A 15,956-nucleotide genomic window follows, 5' to 3' on the forward strand; every position below is an offset into this window, starting at 1 on the left:
TGTCGAGAGGTCGTGGAAACAGTCGACGGAGTTTCTCTGAGGCCGGTGAACCAAGTAAGGGCCGGTCCTTCTAGGGTTTCGACGAAGAGTTGGCAAAAGCCGGCGTCTTTGTCTTCGTGGGTCAGGTTTGCGCGTCACATCGCTATGTTGAAAGACGTGACGTGAGTAGAAGGGTCAGAGAGACCTTCGAAGGTTGGAAGACGGAGTTTCTCCATCTTCTGGAGCCGCACGCCGGTAACCTTTTGCGTGAAGGGTGTACGAAGAGATTCCGCGAGTACATGCTCGATTTGGGGCGCGGACATCGTCACCTGGTGGATCTTTGAATTGATGTCGAGGAACAACTGTTTCAACGCGGCTAGTTCGCTTGCGGTGTGCGCGTTGATGTCGTTACCGGCGGTTGGGTTATCGTTTTCCCGCGTAGGTGCTACGTTGGTGGTTCGTTCTGTGGCGAACAGGTGTCGACGATACTGCGCTGCTTTGGTTATCGTTCTCCCGCGTAGGTGCTACGCCGGTATTTCATTCTGTGGCGAACATGTGTCGACGATACTGTGCCGTTGAAGCCTCGGCGTTCGCAGCGAGAGGAGCAAGGATCTTTGCTATCGCCGTGATTTGGTCAACTACGTTCAGTCGGTTACAAGGGAAACGAAAAGAGTGCGACAGAGAGGAAGCCGGTGGCTCGATGAGCTACCGGAAAAGTTCAATTAACGGCGAGATGAAGCAAAGGTGAAAAACCTAATCTAGCTGCCAAGTGTTAGTCAGTGATTTCGGATTCTTCTCTCGTTGTCTCCCCTTTCCCTTATATAGACGTCTTAATGCCTCGTCCTTGACCTAATTTATGCCATCTTGGTGGGCCTCCTCTGCTGGGCCGAGAAGCCCGTAGGCGTCCGAGCAGCCGCTGAGCTGGATGTACTTCAGTCGATGATGATCGACTAAAAGTACTCAAGAGTCAAGCCGAGAGACCTGACTCTTGAACCGACCGATCGAGCCGTCGCTCTACCTAATCCGGGCCAGGCCTTTCTATTCCTTGGGCCTTGTGGGATGGTCAAATCCATCCTCTACAATTACCCTCACCAGAAAATGGAAGCAAGGTTGTCTTTAATTACCACTCGCTCGAAATACGTATGTGGGCGTATGGGACCTATGACTTGGAAGTCAAGCATCTAGACCCGGAGAAAGCTTGGGAACTATTCCGACAGAACGTTAGAGGTACGACACTAGACAGTGATACAAAGATCCTCGAGCTAGCAAAACAAATATGTGAGAAATGTAAAGGCTTACCCCTAGCACTCAAGGTTATTGGGGAAACAATGGCATGCAAAAACGTCAGTACGCGAGTGGCAGTGTGCGATTGATGATTTAAATACAAATGCGGCCAACTATCCAGAAGTTAAAGACGAGATTCTTAAAATTATCAAGCTTAGCTATGATGATCTTAAGGACGAAAGAGCAAAGCAATGTTTCCAGTACTGTGCTTTATTTCCAGAAGATGATGTAATGGATAAAAACATGTTGGTCGAGTACTGGATATACGAGGGGATCATAAATGGAGATAGAGAAAGAGCTATCAACCATGGTAATAGTATAATTGGTATCCTCCTTAGTGCATGTCTATTGATGCCTGTTGAAACTTTAGAGTATGTAACAATGCATGATGTGCTTGTGCTTCGCCAAATGGCTCTTTGCGTTGCGTCTAATTTTGGGGAAGAGGAAGAGAAAGCTATCGTCAAGACAGGTGCTGGACTGCAACAAATGCCTGAGGTTAGGAACTGGAATGCGGTGAGAAGGATGTCACTGGGAAGAAATGAGATTCAGAACATCTCAGGATCCCCAGAGTGTCCTAACCTTACCACATTGTTGTTAAAAGACAACAAGCTGGTGAACATCTCAGGTGATTTTTTTCTATCGATGCCTAAGTTAGTGATTTTGGATCTATCTACCAACTTGCCAGAAGAAGTTTCAAGCTTAGTGAGCTTGAGACATCTTGACTTATCAGAAACAAGTCTAGAGAACTTGCCTGCAGGATTAGGAAAGTTGAAGGCATACGAACTCTTAAAAGCATCAGTGTGATATCAAGTTTGGTAGATATCGAAATGCTATTGTTACGTGGTACTACTTTTTTAAGTCTGGAGTTGATAGAGGATATGAAGTTACTGAAGAATTTGAAAGGCTTAGGGGTAAGTATCTATGATGTGGTTGTTTTGAAACGTCTTTTGAGTATCCCCAAATTGGCTAGTTGTATCCAACATATATTTCTTGAGGGAATTGAAGCAATAGACGGTCTGTTGCAGTTTGAAACGGCTACTGCTAACCTTCGCTCTATCATGATAGAAGAATGTATCATCTCTGATATAATGGAGCATACGAGATATGGATGCACAAGTACAAGTACCATTTGCTTCCAGAACCTCATCTTTGTCAATTTTTTGGAGGTCAGTGGTATACAGGATTTGTCGTGGTTGTTGTTTGCTCCGAATCTTACATTTCTATTCCTAATGGGGCCATCACGGGACTTGCAAGAAATTGTAAGCAGAGAAAAGGTCTCTGGTATACTAAACGAGGGGTCGATCGAGTATTATACCCTTTCGGAAACTACGTGAGATTTACTTACTCTCTTTGAAGGGACTGAAGAGTATCTACTGGGAAAGGTTGGAATTGCCATGTCTAAAGAAAGTGTTAATATCAGAATGTCCAAAGCTGAAAAAGCTTCCATTTAGCAAGGAGAGAGCATACTACTTTGACCTACATGCACACAATGAAGAATGGTTTGAAAGACTTGAGTGGGAAGATGAAGCTACTGAAGACTAGGTGGATCCATCCGTAATCAGGTAAAAATCAAAAAAGCATATAACATGTTTTTCAGTGTTTATGTTACATCAACCCTCACTTCACGTATGCTTTGATATTCTCAGGTCGCTCTTAAATAGACATGCAACTCCACAGCTCACAGATTCTGAGATCAACCCACTTCTTGAGTTGCAATGTATCGTATTTTCTTGTCTCATGTTAATATGTTATGATTGTTTTGAATTCGGTCTGAAGAAACTTGTATGCACCGAGTGTGAGTGATACTTCAAAATACTTTATACCAAAAATAAATAAACTTGTTATGTGAGGTGTATGATGTTGCGTCTAAGTTTGGTATAAAATTATTTGTACACTCTGGTATAAAAATTCTTATTTGTACACCCACACAAGCAAAAGTTTCAAAGAGCTTTCCACTTTCATATGCACAAAGCGAGATGAACATTAATCAACACACACACAATCACATAGACACTCCTAGTCTCCAGCTCCATGTTCATGTTCTGTTTTTCTCTTAACTGAAGAAGAGATCAAAGGTTTGGTTGATTATGCATCAGGCAACATGATGCAGTTAATAGCTCGTTTGCATATTCGTGTCATCTCCCATTCAAGCAAAATTAGAATCCAAAGGCACATTTCTTATTGTTACTAGCAATTTAGTGTCTCGTCTACTACAGAGAAAGATTCAAGTCTAAACAAACGTTAGTCTCAGCTTCCTCTTTCTCTTCCTTAGAGCCGTACTTGTTGGAAGTTGAAGAGCTTGCATTACCTGCTGCGTTCTCATTGTTGTTGGCCTCTGCTTCATTATTGAAAATGAAATCCTCTGGCTGAAACGAAGGGAATCTGTGAACCCTCGCTCTTTCTTCTTCTTGCCTCTTCTTCTCCATGGAGCTGATGACGTGCTTCCGCATCTCCCTCGCATTTTTAAGCAATGTGTACAACTTCTCCATCTTCTCCTCTTCTTGCTTCTCCATTTTCATCTTCTTTCTATCTCTCTCATCCATTCTACCACTCACCAAACAATTTTGTATCCTACTCTCTCTCTCTCCTCTCTTATTTGGTTTCACTACAGTGCAGAAACATGGTTGAGGAGGAAGAATTTTTTGCAGGGTTTGGTGGAGATATAATACCTGCCTCTAGTGGGAAGACTAACAACACAACCTTATCTAGAAGCCTTCCATACTTTCCTCTTTGGGTGGCTTTAGAGAATTTTCAACACAATCATGGAGACCCCACCATGATAGACATTCATATAGCAACATGTCATACATGTGTTACAGTAGCTTCAAGCTTGACTAACCACTTCACAATAAAAGTCTATATTTCACAGATTGTAAAGCTTTGTTAGTTTCTGCATCTATGTTTCTCATTCTAGCCATCTGCCCATGGGACGCCGTGTTTGGCCCAGAGATAGTATGCTCCAACAGGTCCACGTCCACCAAACTCATACAACTCCGGAGCTGTGTGGTGCTTGTCTATCTCTTCCAGGACAGGACTCAGAATGTTCCATGCGGCTGCAACCTCATCGCTTCTCATAAACAGATGGTTGTCTCCATCAATCACATCATGAATTAAGTGCTCATATGAATCTGGTACTTCCGTGCTATACCTACAGTTTTTGAACCCAACAACAATGCAAATAAACCATAAGAACGTACTAATTCAAAACGTGTAGGAACAAAGTTGATGAGAAAAGCAAAACTTGCCTGTCTTTATAAAGCAGGTTAAGTTCAGAAGCGTCTAGCTGAAGACCTAAACCAGGAACCTTATTGTTGATTTTCACCAGGATGGCCTCATCAGGCTCGTCACGGAGGATAAGCTCATTAGTCCCCAAATCTATGTTGATTCCAATGTTGTCTCGGTATATGTTTCCCGGAACATGTCGGAATTGCACACGGATCTCCACTCTTTTTAAACATTAAAAGCACACCAAATCATTTCCTATGTCAACTGATATACATACCGGAATGATGTTACCATGAGTAGGAGTTATTAACTCTTACCTGTGTTTAATGAGGCCAGTGCCAACTCTTACTAGGAATGGTACACCATCCCAACGGGCATTATCAATATACAAGGCTGCAGCACAATATGTAGGGCCTACACTGTTCAGGATAGCTTCATTTTTATCTCCGGAAGTGTATTTATACTGCCCAAGGATGGCATAAGCAGGATCTAATTTGCGAGTTGATCTCAAAACCTTCATCTGAGGAAGAAGGTTTGTAACCAGGTCATTTGACAGAAAAAGAATACACTACTTATCTATATATCATAAGACTATACTGTTCTTTGTTTATGAAGGTTAACCTTCTCATTCCGGATATCTTCACCATCAAGACTTATTGGAGGTTCCATGGTAAGCAATGCGATTGTCTGAAGTATGTGGCTGTGAAAGATGTCCCGTATTATGCCATATCCATCAGAATACCTTTAAAAAAAGCAGTAGAAATTAACATAACTGAGGCCATTTCATTGTCTAAGCATGCAAAGATATGCTAGAAATGGAACTACTATGCCTTACTTTGCTGTTTGCGCAACTGATTCTGATACAATAACCTGCAAGTATCATTTGTAGACAGAGTGAACAACTCAGAATGTGAAAGAGAGAATCTTTTAGATACTACCTGCACATTGCGTATATATGTTCTGTTCCATAATGGTTCAAAAACCAGATTTGAAAACCTCAGCACAGTCAGATTTTCAATGAGATTTCTTCCTAACATGTGATCTATCCTGAAATGGGAAACACACAGAAACCGTAAATAAAGATGAACTCAGGGAGCTGTGCAACTAGATTTGAAAGAAGGACCTGTAGATCTGCCTCTCTTCAAACTTAGATAGAAGTGACTGTGTCAACTGATGAGACGAGTACCAGTTAAAACCAAAAGGTTTCTCAACTATTATACGAGTCCAGCCCTGTGGCGCCTGAGCTTTATCTCCAATGTTGCACGCCACATCCACAAGAGCTTCTTGAGGCACCGAGAGGTAAAACATCCTATTCGCTTTTGATACTCCCTAAAGAATTGAAGCTGGTAATGTATTATTAAACTGTCTATGCTTGTCTGTCCAAATGTTTGAAAACACACAAAGACTAACCTCAATCTGTTTCATTCTCTCGTCAAGTCTAGACATCCCATCCCTGTTATCATAACCTCCGTTGATATAGTATGTTCTACTAAGAAACGCATCCATCTTGTCTCCACAGTTTTCCCTGAACATGTAGGCATCATTCAATGAATAAAATATACCAAGTTTATGCCAGGAACAAGAAATATATACATACAGATGATCAACACGGCAAGTCAGAGTTGAGGCGATGATGGATCTAAGGTCTTCATCTGTCAGATTCTTTCTTGAATACCCAAATATACCAACATCCTGTGACAATAAAGACCAATCAACAAGACAACTAAAAAAAATAAAGAAACTATAATGATCATTTTGTTCATGAGCATAGAGAGTATACCTCAGGAAGGTAGCCGCTATAGTACAAGGCAAACAAAGCAGGGAAAATCTTCCTTCTTGCTAGTTCACCAGTAGCTCCTACAACAGCTATGCAAAGCGAGGCACCTCTTGGAACATCTGAGAGACTGTCCAGGAACTGTTTTGACACAGAGGGTGTATCTCCAGCTTTGTGAGAATCATCAACCGAATCAGTCCCTAGAATAGTCTCGCTTGGTTGTAAACCTGCAGCTCCAGTTTCTTCAGCAAAACCTACATCACGAAGTGCTAAAGAATGATGAAATAAAGACAGGAGATGAAAACAACTATTTTTTCTAGAACTAGACCTCGTTCATAGCTGAGGAAAGTATGCTCTGAGCGTGTTGTAAGGTCCTTTACATGCTGATGTTTCCTGTGGCTGCCATGTCTAAGATTCGGGCTTTTAAGTATCCAAAGCTTCAACCCACAGAACCTCCTGCAATGATTCGAGCCTCCTCCGTTGAGCACAAGGCTTTCATTTCTTAAGGAACTATAGTAGTTTCTTGATGAAACCTACTCAGATAAAAAGGATTCGAATTTCAAAAACTGGAGCAAAGATCAAGTTCCTGGTATATCAAGTCCTCAAATTTATAACAGTAAGCTTAGATTCAGACGCAAAGATCTCAGTATCTCTGGTGAGATGTCACAAGACTTAGCTTAAACCAAGTGAACTACTTATCTACTGATCATCTCATAGATCATATACATGCAAAGAAAGCTGAAGGAGGTACGGAGAGTACATGTGCTTACCGGAAAGTTAGAAGAAGAGGCGGGGAGATGGCAAGAACAGGTGGAGGTCAAAGGAGCCGTTGATGATTGAGAGAAGGGAAGCAAGCAACTGGTGAGAGACATAGTAGCTCTGAGCCTAGCTGACTACTGACTAAGCTAAGCTTAACATGTTACTGTATAAAACCTATAAGGTGAAGACAGGACAAGATTTTCTCTAGTTCTTGCCAGCTGCTGATTAGTTTCACTATGCTGATTAGTTTCACTATTTAAGAAAACCAAAATGGTTATTTTTGGTTCGACTAAACCGGTTGGTTATTGAGAAAAAAGGAATATAATAGTGGTTTAGGCGGGGGTGGGTAGGTTGACTTTAGCACTAAAACGTCAACGTCTCTTCTGGTTCCGAGTCGGTGTCTGCTTTTCTCTCTCTCTCTCTCTCTCTCTCTCTCTCTCTGTCTTGTTGTTGCCTGTTGGTGAGATCACCTGTTACTTAAACTTCTTCGATCTTATCTCCTCTAAACTTGTCACCGAACACTTGTATGATTCAGACAACCACTGTCTTTAAAACCTACTCTCTCTGTTTCAGATTCTGAGTTTCTCTCTTTTTCTTTAGGCTTTGAGGTTGAAACTCGATGGCGAGGAAGAAGATCAGAGAGTACGACTCCAAGAGACTTCTCAAGGAACACTTGAAACGTCTCGCTAACATCAACCTCCAAATCCGCTCTGCTAAGGTCTCCCTCCCTCACGAATATTCTATAGCTTTGTTTTCATCGAATCTAATATTTGATGATTACTATGTTTGTAACCAACTAAGAAACATTGAAGTTGAAACTGTTTTTTTTTTTTTCTCTTGCAGGTGACAGAAGCTACGGATTTCACTGAGTTGACCAACCAGGAGCCATGGCTATCTTCAACAAAGCTAGTTGTGAAGCCTGATATGCTGTTTGGAAAACGCGGGAAAAGCGGATTGGTAGCTCTGAAGCTGGATCTTGCTGAAGTTGCAGAGTTTGTCAAAGCGCGCCTCGGCTCTGAGGTGAATGATCTGAAGCTGAGTGATAGGACAATGGGTTGAGTCTTGCTATATTGTTTAATGTTTGTTTTTGCTTTTTTTTTTTTTTCTTTGTGTGGGCAGGTTGAGATGGGTGGCTGTAAAGCTCCTATCACTACATTCATTGTGGAGCCCTTTGTGCCGCATGATCAAGAGTACTATCTTTCTATAGTGTCTGATAGGCTTGGTTGCACTATAAGCTTCTCTGAATGTGGTGGTATTGAAATTGAAGAGAACTGGGACAAGGTAACGACTACCTTTTTTATTTGTTTTCTCCCAATAACTATAGCAAAAAAATTCACATGGAGAACTTGGTTTTATGGTATAAACAGGTGAAGACTGTGTTTCTTCCTGCGGAAAAGTCAATGACTCTTGAAGTATGTGCTCCATTGATAGCAACACTTCCTCTTGAGGTAGGTTTCTGTTTGCTGCGTCTATAGAAGCTTCTGAGTAAGCCAGTGGCACCATGCAACTAAAGTTTTAGTTTTAGTATGCTAAGCCTTCTCTAAGTAATGTTTATATACATTTCAGGTTAGAGGTAAAATAGGCAGCTTCATAATAGGCGTCTTTGCTGTATTTCAAGGTATGGATATATATATGAGATAAGGCCATTTCTTGATTTTCAAGCATTTTTTGCAAATAGCATGAGTTCTGTTACATGAACTCTGAGAGCCTTAGCTTATTATCTCTTTGTGTTCTCTTTGAAGATTTGGATTTCAGTTTTTTGGAGATGAATCCTTTTACGCTGGTCGATGGAGAGCCATATCCTCTGGACATGAGGGGAGAGTTAGATGACACAGCTGCTTTCAAAAATTTCAACAAGTAGGTCAAAACATTTCTCTATCATTTTTTTTTTATGTGGGAACTCATTGGATTGATAATATTTCTATCTATTCAGGTGGGGAGACATTGAATTTCCTCTTCCATTTGGACGAGTCCTGAGTCCAACAGAGAGCTTCATCCATGGTTTAGATGAGAAGGTATAAGAGGCTGGCTTATATTTCAACACTTTTTTTGTGATAATGTTACTGATGGTACATGTGTGTGTTACTTATTGTAGACAAGTGCTTCATTGAAGTTCACTGTTTTGAATCCTAAAGGTCGCATTTGGACAATGGTAGCTGGAGGCGGTGCTAGCGTTATATATGCTGATACGGTGAAATTTTCAAAAGAAAGAAAGTGTTATTATGATGACTCCAAAACAATTTCTCACATTGTTGTTGCTTATCTTCTTTTTTAACAAGGTTGGAGATTTAGGCTACGCGTCAGAGCTTGGGAACTACGCAGAGTATAGTGGAGCACCTAATGAGGAAGAGGTGTTACAATACGCTAGAGTTGTCATTGATGTGAGTCATACCAATGAGCTTAGCTTTTGCCATTAGCTATATATTAATGTAGAGACTCATGGACAAAATGTTACTGGCTTTCTCAGTGTGCTACTGCTGATCCTGATGGGCGAAAACGAGCTCTTCTCATTGGAGGTGGCATTGCCAATTTTACTGACGTGGCAGCTACTTTCAACGGTATCATCCGCGCTCTAAGAGAAAAGGTACGTTCCTTTAACAGTTGCTATTGCATTTTGGTGAAGTTGAGATGATTGCCTAAGAGAGTTGAATCGATGTTTGGCTATTTGTATTGTATCTTTGTTGTGTGGGGCATGAGCAGGAAACAAGACTGAAAGCATCAAGAATGCACATTTACGTAAGAAGAGGTGGTCCAAATTACCAGACTGGTCTGGCTAGAATGCGTGATCTGGGGGATGAACTCGGTGTTCCTCTAGAGGTAACCAAAACTACTAATGGAGTATTATTAGGTTGAATACTGATCTTCATAAGGATTGGTGATTGTAGGTATATGGACCAGAAGCAACGATGACAGGAATATGTAAACGAGCCATTGACTGCATCATGTTGCCTGATGCATGATCAACCAAACCTATGATCTCTTCTCAGTTGAAAACAGCAGAACACGAACTCGGAGCTGGACATTTGGAAGTGTGTGTGTGTGTGTTGATCCCTGTTCTTCGTATCTCTTTCTGCATATGAAAATGAAAAGCTCTTTGAAACTTTTGCTTGTGTGGGTGTAATATTGAAAACCAAATCGTTGTGTGTTGTGTTGCAAGTGTAATTGTAATCAGAACTGTCAAAATCGTCTTTTTAAGTGTACAAATAAGATTTTTATACCAAATTTATTCCGACAACGCAAAATCATACACATCAACATTACAAGTTTATTATTGTTGGTACAAAAGTATTTTGAGGTATTGTATGTCGATAGACTGAAGGCTAGCCATAGCCTTTTCTAACTGCAACGGACCGTCTTTTGCTACAACTCCTTCCAGAGATATATTTTCGATACATTTAGCCAATTTGGGGATACTTAAAAGACGTTCTAAACTAACCACATCATTGATACTTACCCCCAAGACTTTCAAATTCTTCAGTAACTTTATATCCTCTATCAACTCCAGACTCACTAAAGTAGTATCATCTACCTATAGTATTTCTATATTTACCAAACTTGATATCACACTGAGGCTTTGAAGAGTTCGTACACCTCTCAGTGCAAAGTATCTCAACTGGATCAACTTTCTGTAAGTCAAAAAACACGTTTTTTGTGTTGGCCAGACGACGGTAATGAGGGTGAGAGATGACAAAGAAGTCAACAAAAGAGGAACTTCATTTTGTCAATAATTGTGGTTTTGTGGCTTTCACATATCCAAGCTTCTCGTATAAATACTCAACGTAAATAGAAGAGAAGATGCATCCCAAAACAAAGAACACAAGAGTAAAGTGTTCAAAAGAGAAAGAATTTTTTTTTGTGAGAAAAAAAATCTCTTGTAAGAAAACTAAGAGTAATTATTTTGAGTGTATTTGGGGTCGGGTGTGAGATGAGAGCTTGTAAAAATTTCTCGGGTTGATAATAAAAGATCTTTAGCAGGTCCGGAGACGTAGGCAACACTGGCCGAACTCCGTTAACAATTTTGTGTGTTTTTTCCGCTCTCGTAAATTTTGGTTTACCGCAAAATTTGACCGCACATTTTCTAACAACTGGTATCAGAGCTTGAGTTACTGTGATCAGTCAAATTTTTTTGCGGAGTTACTATTCATGTGAACAGTAATTCGTGAATAGTGAATTTTGTCGGTAACATTGGTTTGTCGACAAAGGTGTTCTAATACACAGTGATTCCAGAAATGATGGGAGGCGAAGATGGTTTGGCGCACAGTATCGGAAAATTTGACGATACAGATTATGCATTTTGGAGAATGCAAATTGAAGATTATATGTACAGAAAGAAGCTTCATCAACCACTGAGCAAGAAGCCTGAGAAGATGGATCAGGATGAGTGGGAGCTCCTTGACAGACAAGTTCTGGGTGTTATAAGGTTAACACTGTCGAAAAACGTTGCTCACAACTTTGCAAAGGAGAAGACCACGGAAGGACTCATGAAAGTTCTCTCGGATATGTATGAGAGACCTTCTGATACGCCTTAAAAGGATCACTCGACCGGATTTGAAAAAAAAGATATGAACTCCAAGAGGAGATCTGATGGAATGAGGGGTCGCACAAAGGTTGCGGAGTGACCTTTGATATTCCCGAACCAGATTGTTGCCGGATGTGACTCACCGGTCCAACAAAGAGGCAATCTTGAACCGTTGCTTGATATGACTCACAAAACCAATAGACAAGGGCGTTTGCTTGGAGCTAACCACACCAAGAAAACTAGAAAAGTTCTAAACAAAGAACAAAGAGTAAAGACTCAAAAAGAAGTTGAAAGAAAATGGAATGATTTTATTGATAGAAATGTTTACATATTTATACTACTTGAGGAATAGAAAGAGACATATGAATGTATTAAAGATAGACTTAGTAAATCGAATCTGACTAGAATTTTGAAAGACAATGTATTAAACTCTTAAATTCCAGATCTGGTCAAAAATGACTCTTCGGCTAACGTCCAGGTTCGTCTGAACCAAGTGGTTCCTTCGCGGTAAGGAGCAGGACGGGCGTGGCGCGTTCCGGACGGTCAGCCGGGTAAGGCTTATGCGCCAACTTGGTTCCAGCACGACCCAAGTCCTTGGACAGTTGTAGAATCCGTGCCTTAGAGAAATTTTGATCATCAAAGTTCAAGAACTGATCATACAGGCCGGCTGATCCATTAGTATGCTCATCGGGACACTCGGCTCGGATCAGACGGACCAAAAGGGAAAGACTATGGTCTGTCTCGATTTCCACTCGACCCAAGTGGGTTCCGGCTCGACCATCAGTTTTGGCTTGGCGAGTAAGTCGGGAAAGACGGGCTCCGGTACGGTCGGTTTGGTCATCTGGACATGGTTCTAGCCTTAGTTCTTTTCCGGCTGCGTGCGGGTCGATCCGGTACACGGCTCGGTGTGTCTGTCTGGAACGGTCGTCTGCCTGAACCTCGGTTGGAATGATCTGATCGTCCTTCAGAAACATTAAAGCTTGAGGAAATGTCATACTTACCTTGCAAGTCAAGCTGATAAGCATTGTCATGGATTTTCTTAAGAATCTGAAAAGGACCATCGACCCTTGGCATGAGTTTGGACTTTCTTTCTTCCGGAAATCGTTCCTTCCTAAGATGAACCCAAACAAGATCACCCTCCTCAAAAATGACCTTCTTTTTCTTCTTGTTTGCCTTCCTTGTGTACACCTCGGTCTTGGCTTCAATGTTCGCACGAACTGTCTCATGCAACTTCTTGATTGTATCAGCTTTCCTCTTGCCATCTGTACTAACTCTTTCACTCAAAGGCAAAGGCAAAAGATCAAGTGGAGATAAGGGATTGAAACCATAAACAACCTCAAAAGGAGAGAATTTAGTAGAAGAATGCAATGAATGATTGTAAGCGAATTCAACATGAGGCAAACATTCTTCCCAAAGTCTAAGATTTTTCTTAACCAATGACCTAAGCAATGCAGACAAGGTTCGGTTCACAACTTCAGTTTGTCCATCAGTTTGAGGATGACAAGTGGTGGAAAACATCAATCTAGTTCCTAGTTTAGACCATAATGTTTTCCAGAAATAACTAAGGAACTTAGCATCACGATCAGAAACAATAGTCTTAGGCATTCCGTGCAATCTAACAATTTCCCTAAAGAATAGATCAGCAACTTGCACAGCATCATCAGTCTTATGACAAGGTATGAAATGAGCCATTTTAGAGAATCTATCGACCACAACAAAGATAGAGTCTCGACCAGATTTAGACCTAGGCAATCCAAGCACAAAGTCCATAGATATGTCTACCCAAGGATGAGAAGGAATGGGAAGAGCAGAATACAAACCTTGGTTTTTAGATTTAGACTTGGCTTTCTTGCAAACCACACATCGGCCACAGATCCATTCCACATCCTTCATCAATCTCGGCCAATAGAAGTGCTCATTCACCACCTTGTGCGTTTTCTTGATTCCAAAGTGTCCCATAAGGCCTCCTCCATGAGCTTCCCTGAGAAACAATTCCCTCAAAGAACATTGGGGCACACACAAACGGTTATAAAAGAATAAAAATCCAGAAGCTTGATAGTACTTTCCATAGGCCGTTTTGGAACACTTTATGAACACTTCTTTGAAATCCGAATCAGTTGCATACATATATTTGATAAATTCAAAACCAAGCAACTTTGTTTCAATAGCTGAAAGAAGAACATACCTCCTGGATAAGGCACCAGCCACCACATTGTCCTTACCTTGTTTGTATTTGATCACATAAGGAAAGGTCTCAATGAACTCGACCCAACGGGCATGTCTCTTGTTCAGCTTCTGCTGGCCCTTAAGGTGTTTCAAGGACTGATGATCAGTGTGGATCACAAACTCTTTTGGCCAAAGATAATGCTGCCATGTCTGAAGAGCCCTCACCAAAGCATACAACTCCTGGTCATAAGTGGGGTAGTTGAGCGTGGCTCCTCCAAGTTTCTCACTGAAGTAAGCAATGGGTTTCCTATCCTGCATGAGAACAGCACCAATACCAACACCCGAAGCATCACATTCGATCTCAAATTTTAATCCTCTTTACTTGAGGACAAGCAAAGATTCAAGTCTGGGGGAGTTGATATTCCGTGTTTTTAACGGTTTTAAACTCGTTTTGGAGCAATTAAATGGTCGGTTTTAATTAATGTTTTGGTCTATTTGATGCGTTTTGGTGTTCTTAAGTGTAATATGCAGGTTACTAGATAGCTTGAAAGAAAAGAACGCATTCGGGATTTATTCAGAAGCAAGATGGACCGAACAAGAAGTATTGATCGCACAGAGCCACAGATCGACCGATCCGGACAACGTGGATCGACCGATCCCACGCCTTCATGCCCTAGATCGACCGATCCGGTCCATGTTGATCGACCGATCCCACGCTCTACGGGCTCCACACACACCAATGAGCTTTTCACTCCTTTTTTACCCACTCCCCTCAATGATGGACGAAAGAACTGGACTTTTGGGACTGAGAAAAGATTAAAGACGACCAAGAAGGAGATTTACAAGTTCTTGAGAGAGATTTGAGAGTTTTGTAACTTGTTTTGTGTGATTTGTGAAGATTTGTAAAGGAGTTCATCTCAAAACCATTTGGAGAAGATCTTCTGAACCTTTACTCTATTTTAATACAATCTTATCATGTTTTCTTCATCAAAATCGTGTTTTTCTTGCTTAGTTATGTGTGAGTAGTCATCTAGTTGGGTATAGGGGTTCTCATAGGGTATTTCTTGATGTTTTGATTCATAAAACGTGTGTAGACTAAGGGATTACGTTTTGGTTCTTCATCTAATGGATTTCTTACTGCTTGAACTGAATTGATCACTTAGTTCATGATATCAGATTGTTTGATGCACCGAAAGTGATTGTTTGAACTTCCGAAAATACTTTAGATGAGCAAAGTGTCCTTAACCCTCGGAAGTTGATGTTATTGCGCTTTGTGAACATATTGAACCTGTTCTTAATGCTTGTTTAGAAATTGAAACTCAGCGGAAGTTAGTGTGGAGATTTCTATAACATAGAGAATTAGCGCTACTCAAAGTAAACAACCACGAAATGACCAATGAAAGACCTCAAGATATGATTCATCAAACGCATAAAAGTGCTAGGTGCATTAGTAAGACCAAATGGCATGACAAGCCACTCATACAATCCTAGTTTCGTCTTAAATGCAGTTTTCCACTCATCACCTTCTTTCATTCTAATTTGGTGTTAGCCACTTTTTAAATCAATCTTAGAGAAAACTGATGAACCATGCAACTCATCTAGCATGTCATCAAGCCTAGGAATGGGATGCCTATACTTTACCGTAATGTTGTTGATGGCACGGCAGTCCACGCACATGCGCCAAGATCCGTCCTTTTTGGGCACTAGGAGGACAGGCACGGCACAAGGGCTGAGGCTCTCCCTGATGTGTCCTTTCTCCAGAAGATCACCAACCTGCTTCTGAAGTTCTTTGGTTTCAACTGGGTTGGTTCGATAGGCTGGCCGGTTCGGTAGAGAGGCTCCCGGGACAAAATCGATCTGATGTTCTATGCCTCGAACTGGTGGCAATCCCTTAGGATTCTCATCTGGAAAAACATCAGAAAAGTCCTGCAAAATATCTAGCAACTCACTCGGAATCTCCGGTGCAAGGTCAGAAGAAAGTGAAGCCATAAGAGATTCTTTATACACAAGTAAAAGAAATGGCTTTTGGGAGTAAAGAGACCTCTTAACCTGACTTTGTTTTATGAAGAAGTTGGAGTTTCGTTGAGATGACTCAGGCTCGTCCGGCTTAGGTTCCTGGTCACGGTTCTTCTTGAGTTGGACCTGATCTTGGTGAACCTCTAATGGAGACAAGGGCACCAGCGTGATCTTCTTTCCTTTTTGATCAAAGGAGTGTCGGTTTGTGAAGCCATCATGCACTGCTCTCTTATC

The 15,956-nt window shown here is 41.3% G+C and overlaps 3 protein-coding genes and 1 pseudogene across 4 annotated transcripts; 2 read left to right on the forward strand and 2 right to left on the reverse strand.

The window, feature by feature from the left end:
• Window positions 1–2,821, forward strand: part of LOC106308846 — a 14,675-nt pseudogene extending 11,854 nt beyond the window's left edge.
• Window positions 2,822–3,330: 509 nt separating this feature from the next.
• LOC106311784 (protein NIM1-INTERACTING 3) lies at window positions 3,331–3,921 on the reverse strand. Its single transcript, XM_013749068.1, has one exon. It carries the CDS (start codon window positions 3,804–3,806, stop codon window positions 3,474–3,476), a length of 333 nt encoding a protein of 110 aa, XP_013604522.1. The 5' UTR covers window positions 3,807–3,921; the 3' UTR covers window positions 3,331–3,473.
• A 90-nt stretch (window positions 3,922–4,011) lies between these two features.
• On the reverse strand, window positions 4,012–7,252 carry LOC106311782 (glucose-6-phosphate 1-dehydrogenase 4, chloroplastic). The gene is made up of 12 exons (XM_013749065.1): window positions 7,033–7,252; window positions 6,591–6,795; window positions 6,269–6,516; window positions 6,086–6,180; window positions 5,899–6,013; window positions 5,612–5,817; window positions 5,427–5,535; window positions 5,324–5,358; window positions 5,110–5,230; window positions 4,806–5,008; window positions 4,509–4,709; window positions 4,012–4,411 (listed from the first exon to the last, which is right to left on the reverse strand). Exons 1-12 carry the CDS (start codon window positions 7,132–7,134, stop codon window positions 4,174–4,176), a joined length of 1,878 nt encoding a protein of 625 aa, XP_013604519.1. The 5' UTR covers window positions 7,135–7,252; the 3' UTR covers window positions 4,012–4,173.
• A 127-nt stretch (window positions 7,253–7,379) lies between these two features.
• On the forward strand, window positions 7,380–10,245 carry LOC106311783 (ATP-citrate synthase alpha chain protein 3). Of its 2 annotated transcripts, none has more exons than XM_013749066.1 (13): window positions 7,380–7,545; window positions 7,622–7,739; window positions 7,865–8,041; window positions 8,141–8,302; window positions 8,389–8,469; window positions 8,588–8,639; window positions 8,764–8,878; window positions 8,955–9,036; window positions 9,117–9,212; window positions 9,301–9,402; window positions 9,489–9,605; window positions 9,722–9,838; window positions 9,907–10,245. In XM_013749066.1, exons 2-13 carry the CDS (start codon window positions 7,641–7,643, stop codon window positions 9,979–9,981), a joined length of 1,275 nt encoding a protein of 424 aa, XP_013604520.1. In that variant the 5' UTR covers window positions 7,380–7,545; window positions 7,622–7,640; the 3' UTR covers window positions 9,982–10,245. The 2 variants fall into 2 exon arrangements, with proteins under 2 accessions (XP_013604520.1, XP_013604521.1); XM_013749067.1 differs by having other exon boundaries at window positions 7,382–7,481.
• Window positions 10,246–15,956: the final 5,711 nt, after the last annotated feature.

This window comes from Brassica oleracea, chromosome C8, assembly GCF_000695525.1.
Source record: "Brassica oleracea var. oleracea cultivar TO1000 chromosome C8, BOL, whole genome shotgun sequence".
In the NCBI taxonomy this organism is placed as follows: domain Eukaryota; kingdom Viridiplantae; phylum Streptophyta; class Magnoliopsida; order Brassicales; family Brassicaceae; genus Brassica; species Brassica oleracea.

What these genes read in the sequence shown, in the direction of transcription:
- LOC106311783 (XM_013749066.1), top strand. Translation starts at nt 7,641, where the DNA reads ATGGCGAGGAAGAAGATCAGAGAGTACGACTCCAAGAGACTTCTCAAG. An exon ending in TCCAAATCCGCTCTGCTAAG is followed by an intron (nt 7,740 to 7,864) that starts GTCTCCCTCCCT and finishes TTTCTCTTGCAG; the next exon opens with GTGACAGAAGCTACGGATTT. An exon ending in TTGAAGAGAACTGGGACAAG is followed by an intron (nt 8,303 to 8,388) that starts GTAACGACTACC and finishes TGGTATAAACAG; the next exon opens with GTGAAGACTGTGTTTCTTCC.
- LOC106311782 (XM_013749065.1), bottom strand. Translation starts at nt 7,134, where the DNA reads ATGTCTCTCACCAGTTGCTTGCTTCCCTTCTCTCAATCATCAACGGCT. An exon ending in TTTCCTCAGCTATGAACGAG is followed by an intron (nt 6,517 to 6,590) that starts GTCTAGTTCTAG and finishes TTCGTGATGTAG; the next exon opens with GTTTTGCTGAAGAAACTGGA. An exon ending in GAAGAGAGGCAGATCTACAG is followed by an intron (nt 5,536 to 5,611) that starts GTCCTTCTTTCA and finishes TTCCCATTTCAG; the next exon opens with GATAGATCACATGTTAGGAA.
- LOC106311784 (XM_013749068.1), bottom strand. Translation starts at nt 3,806, where the DNA reads ATGGATGAGAGAGATAGAAAGAAGATGAAAATGGAGAAGCAAGAAGAG.